Genomic DNA, 5,886 nt, shown 5'->3' on the forward strand with positions numbered 1-5,886 from the left:
CACATTAAGTTATGATCCTTATCCAAGACCTGCATCAATTGGATGTAGACTAATTATATTAGTAAGAAAAACAAAAACGTATTTTGGCATTGCGTTAAAAAGTGGAGCATGCTTTCCATAATTGCAGAGTTTAATTTTGAAAATAATATATTTAAATACTGCTTCAACATTATCCCAATAATTTTAACTACTAAATAAAAAGTACTAAATGACTTTGATATTTGCAAAATCTTTAAAAGGAATTTTGTTGTCCATAGAAATCTTACCTGACTTGAACAGAAAGGTTGAGTAAAAATATATGTGGCCACTACAAAAAATGCATTTCTAAAATATGAAATCTGCTTAGTGGTGTAGTATAGTGCAATCCGTAAAGTGGACGGGAAATGAAAGAAAATAAACAAACTTGCACATTGATGATTGCGTCTAACTGTACTCATTGGTTGAATCAAAACTTATGAATTTGAACCCACGCAGTGGATTCCAATGTATGAACCTCATCTCAGTCATTAAACAGCATGAACAAACTGTGAGCTAAAAAAGTTGAAAAAAACTGTATGAACCCTCATCTCATTCAATTCCTAGATTTCTTTCTGGAGGACTTGGAAGAAGGCTTGGTTTGCTCGGAAACTGCATTCTGCCCAGCTCCTTTGGAAGTTCCCTGGTTTGATTTTGAATGTGAAGTGTTGGATGAGGCACCAGTATCATGTTTATCTCTAACTACAGCACCTTGAGATCCTCTCACTTGAGCAGCTCTTTTGTCCTTCCTCTTGGGCCTATATGTTGATCTTTCCCGTTTGGGAAGCCACCTTTCTGGATCTGGGGGAGGACCTGGATTTGCAGGGTCGAACCCTTTAGGATACCTTGGCTTTCTTTTTCTCTTTTTCTTAGTTTTTGTCTTGTTCTTTCCTTCCTCATATGTTTCAGAGACTCCAACGCGAGGGGCCTCAACTTGTTTCACTCCAGATGTACGCTCCAAACTGTCCACATCAATTCCCTTTAAACCAGGTAGGGCCTTGAGTTGCTTTTCATAAAGCTCTGCCTTGTTGACATCCATGCGTGCAACTGTTGTTACAAGCCCAACCAGTGCTTCTACGCTTCCCTGGATTTTGACGAGTTCCTCATAGAGTTTAGCAGCCTCCTCCTCTTTGCCATGCCTGAGCTTGAATGACGCAGCTTCTTGCATTATAATATTAAGCTTATTGTCCTCAGTCATAGCATTAGACCACCATTTAGTTGCAGCATCAAGCACAGCAGCTGCACCATCAATGTCACCAACTCGCTCTTTTAAAGACACAAGGGTGGCAACAGTAGCAGGCATATGCTGGATATCAGATATCTTTGCCAGAGAATCGGCTGCAATATGTGGATGACCAGCAGCAGCTGCCACCTGCGCCCGGGCTAAGTGAACAACTTTGGAATTCTCAGGGAACTTAGTAGCAAATTGTGCTAATATTTCCTCGGCCCTTCCAGCTTTGTTCTCTCTAACCAAGAGGGCAGCTTGCAGTAATACTGGTATCACACTTTCAGGGAACATGTCTGGTAATGCTGAAACAAGTTCTCGTGCCTACAAATTTTCACAGTGAAGTAATAATAAAGAGTGTGCTCCCTTGCTCATTCTAAAAAAAGAACAAATGACACACAATTGATGATTCAAGATAAAAAAAGAAGAAAAACCTGCTCGATCTTATTAGCATGAAGAAGTAAAAGAATCCTATTTGCATATATCGCTTCCTTTTCTTTTGCTGAAAGTTTCAGGTCCAGTGATGGAGCTAGCCGAAAGCTTTGACTCTCTTTGTCTTTCAGTCGATCAAGTTTCCTTAAGCTATCAGAAACATCTTTTGGACCTTTCAGTGAAATAAGATTGTTCACTGCCACTGCAATTGATGATTCATCAGCCATATCTCGTTTGATTGTGTCTGTATAAGCTTCAATAGCATCTTGCTTACGCCCAAGAAGCTGTTCATCCATAGTAGATTAATATCTCTGGCTCTTGAAAACATAATACTAGTTTGAAGGAGATAAGTTTGAGATCAAAACTTTTACATGCTGGACATAGGCTAATTGTACAGCTATAGGAGACAATTCAAGTTCTATCTCATCATCAGCCAAGTTATCTTCCATCAGGACCTCTTGACCAATTCTGATGCAATATATGGGAATTAACATAAGTATATGGCACGGCTTAAATAGGTTACCAAACACTAAATAAGGAAGTAAACCAACAATGAAATCAAAGTGAATTTAAATTAAAACAATCAACAACGAAATTCAGACTGCACCTCATTGCTGGTACCTAATATAATAAGTCACTGAATGGTTTAACTTCTTAATAGGTTATCAATTATAGAGTAAGGAAGTAAAACAAACAATAGCATCAAAGAACATTTAAATTAAAACAACAAAAAAAATCATATTGTGCCCCATTGCTAGTGCCTAATATAATGAATTATTGTGATAGAAAACCAAAACAGAAATTGAAAAAAGGGGCAAAGAACACAGAATATGGTATAATACTGTATTATTGGAACAAAAGACAGGAAAATACAGCAGGAAACACAATTCCTATCTGCAGAGTAAAGCTCCAATAAAGGGCTGGTCTCCATCCATGACCAACTCTGAATAAAGGACAGGATGCCTCTCCAAACACTTCCCAATATAACAGAAAACCCTACCAACTAACTGGCCCCACATACAATCAATGATAAACACAGCTCCACCTAATTTGAAGTTTGAACATCTCTGCCAATTAACATATGTAGGTCCACAAGTTATGTTCATCTGCACTTCCTATCTGTAAGTGTTATTAACTGTGGGAAATGGCCAAAATCCAAAAATCCGCTATATCATATAGTAGACGGTGTTACAGATGTGTTATATACAAATGTCACATAACTATTGACATAAGTGGTGAGCAAAAAAAAAACCACAAAAATTTAGTATGATATCAACTCAAAAGTTCAATTGGCAAGACTTGTCAAAAATGACAACAAGATGCATGTACAGCAACCACAACAATGATTGCAACCACAACAGCAAAGCAAATGCAGTTGTAATCGTGGATCCAATAAATTCTTCTATGAAATAGCATTATAGTGACACTGTACAAGCTATTTAACAACATTGACATAATCATTGTTATTGACATCCCATCCTTTACATTTAATGTTTTTAACAATCCTCATTGAAGAAGTACTTCCTTCACATTCCTCCTCAAAGTTGAAGCCTTTCTGCCAGTATTCAACTTTTTTTTTTACTGAGCACTAAGTCCACTTTTAACAAGAACTAAATTTTTATCAACGTCACACCAAGCAAAATGACTTGTAACCCCATTATTCAACTATTGTTTCTCCAATCCTTGTTCAAGTCAAAAATAACCCAAGGTTGATGCATATTTTGACTTTAAATTAATCTCAATTTGTCCATGCTTTTCCAAACTGGAATTCTTTACTCACCCAACATTTCAATCACACTTGATTTCCAAACATAAAGAAAAGGACCTATTACTATTGGTAAAGATCAAACAATGTAAGTTTGTATCAGAACTATCAGGTACATAAAATTTGGAAACAAAGCTAAAGAATTCCCAAGAACAAGCACAACAAGAGCCATAAATATAGTTTCTGCTACTGATAAGTCAGACTTATAACATAGACATCACAAGATAAAAAATGAAGATTGTTATACTAAAGCATTATTTTCAACCATAGAAATGCAGATAAATTTGTTCAATTTCACAGTTTCCATAATTAAAATAGCATATCACCTTCGGCCTGATAACAAGAGTTGTTCTGCATCTGTGTACTTCTTCCTTGCAATTAAAGAACAAGCAGTATTGAATGCCAGTTCAAAACTGCTTGTTGCTTTAACCCGGAGTGAATCCAGCATTCCTTGAACTTCGGATGACCTGCCAGCCATAACTAACGCCGCAACAGAATTTATTTCCATGTTATCAATCTTGGAATTTTGGAGCTTCTGGTAGATTTCTATGCAAGCATCCATTTTCCCTAGACGATACAATATCTGACACTCCAAAAGCATAGTTTCATCATTTCTCTCTTGTCTTTTCAAAGACTCCAAAGCTTCATCCAACTTGTTTTGTCTGTACAAGCAGTATGCCTATATAGAAACAAAAAAGTAAAAAACAGCAATCAATGGTAAGCATTTACGCATGTATGAATCAATTGTACAATAAACTAACAAAGTTTTCAGTGAAACATCAACATTTATATGCCTTAGTGAGAAATGATTAACCATTCAAACCAATGAATCTATATGGTTTTCAGTTAAAAGCAGTGGAGTTTTCATACGTAATTGGACTTAGACAAAGAATCCAAACAAACAATACAAACCAAGTGAAATTGAAACAAGAGTAAATTATACTCACCCCCAAGGTTTCATCAAATTTCCACCGATTCAGCAATAGCCTTATTCTTCTATTCCTATGCTAAATCTCATTAATTGTTTGAAAAACATTAAACCACATATCCCTGTAAAGAAGGTTGTAGTAGATGTAAAAATATGAAAGCTTAAGCACAACCATGAGAAACTGAGGGGTGTTAGTGTAATATATTCTTGAAATAATTCATACAACCAACTTAACTATACCGGATCGATGGAATACAGATATATCAAACAAGATCATGGAAAAAATAGTAAAGCATAAGATAATCAAGCTATTTTTCTTTACTACCAAGTTCACACATCTTTAATTCCTTCATGTAAGAATCCGAATAATAAGTTCGGAAAAAGGCAGTAAGAGTCCCACATGCACATGCAGCAGCAGAAAACTTCAAGTCAAAAAAAATTAAAAATTAAAGGTTTGACAATGACTTAATGACAATTAGCATGTTTGAGTTAGATTGGAGGTTTGTTGCCGACAGCTCTTTCCTTCCTTCTTCCTCAGTTTCGATTTTACTGCCAATCACACAAGAGGATAATCTGCACTATCATTCCATTATTTCTTTCCATCCTACCCGTAAAACCCTTCCTTCTCCACTAAGCGCAGTTCTTACTAACACGCTTTTTGCCATTCCCATCCAGCATCCGACAATTCAATGGTTTCTGCACTGCAGCCAGCTTTTCTAATCCCTACTTCAATTCGTAACCTCTAACGCATACAAATTCGAGATACACAAATCACAACGCAATAAGCATATATCCTCAGATCCAGTTCTCAATTTCGACAAATAACCAATGGCAAAGCAGAACAAAAGCGGAAATTGACGTGCCTTGAAGAAATGAAAATCATCGAGCTGCTTCCGTGAAGACTTAATGGCAGAGAGCGCATCCTCGACACGGTCATTTTTTATCAGCGCGACGACTTTGCATCGGAGTGCATCTTCATCGTCGGGTGCAATAGCAAGAACTGCGATGGAAACGAGATACCGATGAGAAAACAAAGGAACGTTAAGGAAGGAGGAGCGTTTGAGAAGAGAAATGAAATTGACGAACTCTGATCTGTGAATTTGACGACATTGTCGAATGCAGAAGCCTGGATGTGCCTGTTGAGCGTCGTGAACAGATCTTCGAGGGGAGGAGGAGGGGCAGGTTGCGACGGCGCCGGCTTGGACTTCGGAGCCATTAGGTTTCAGGCGAACTAAATCTCTGAATCGTGCCAACGCCAATTGTCTTGGGTTTTGAGCCGCTTGGATCAGTTTCAAAGAATATTGGGTCGGGTTGTTTTTTTTCTTTTTCTTTTTTTCTTTTTCTTTTTTTCAAAAGGTATAAATACATATTTGGTACCCAAACTTTAACGGAAAGTTCAATATGGTACCCGAATTTTAGGAATGTTCAATTTGGTATCCCAATTTTCTAAAGAGGTTCAATTTGGTCATTTCCGTTAAGTTGGAGTTAACACCGTGTCCGTACAGGACACGTGTCAAGCCA

The 5,886-nt window shown here is 37.2% G+C and overlaps 1 protein-coding gene across 2 annotated transcripts; it reads right to left on the reverse strand.

Moving 5' to 3' along the window:
* Nucleotides 1–384: 384 nt before the first annotated feature.
* LOC114178273 (uncharacterized) lies at nt 385–5,665 on the reverse strand. 2 transcript variants are annotated; one of them, XM_028064089.2, is made up of 6 exons: nt 5,452–5,665; nt 5,229–5,365; nt 3,764–4,116; nt 2,044–2,140; nt 1,675–1,956; nt 385–1,564 (listed from the first exon to the last, which is right to left on the reverse strand). In XM_028064089.2, exons 1-6 carry the CDS (start codon nt 5,579–5,581, stop codon nt 572–574), a joined length of 1,992 nt encoding a protein of 663 aa, XP_027919890.1. In that variant the 5' UTR covers nt 5,582–5,665; the 3' UTR covers nt 385–571. The 2 variants fall into 2 exon arrangements, with proteins under 2 accessions (XP_027919890.1, XP_027919891.1); XM_028064090.2 differs by lacking the exon at nt 5,452–5,665 and adding an exon at nt 4,385–4,487.
* Between the last annotated feature and the right edge of the window lie 221 nt (nt 5,666–5,886).

This window comes from Vigna unguiculata, chromosome 3, assembly GCF_037176805.1.
Source record: "Vigna unguiculata cultivar grain cowpea cultivar isolate G323 ecotype 2 chromosome 3, ASM3717680v1, whole genome shotgun sequence".
Lineage (NCBI taxonomy): Eukaryota > Viridiplantae > Streptophyta > Magnoliopsida > Fabales > Fabaceae > Vigna > Vigna unguiculata.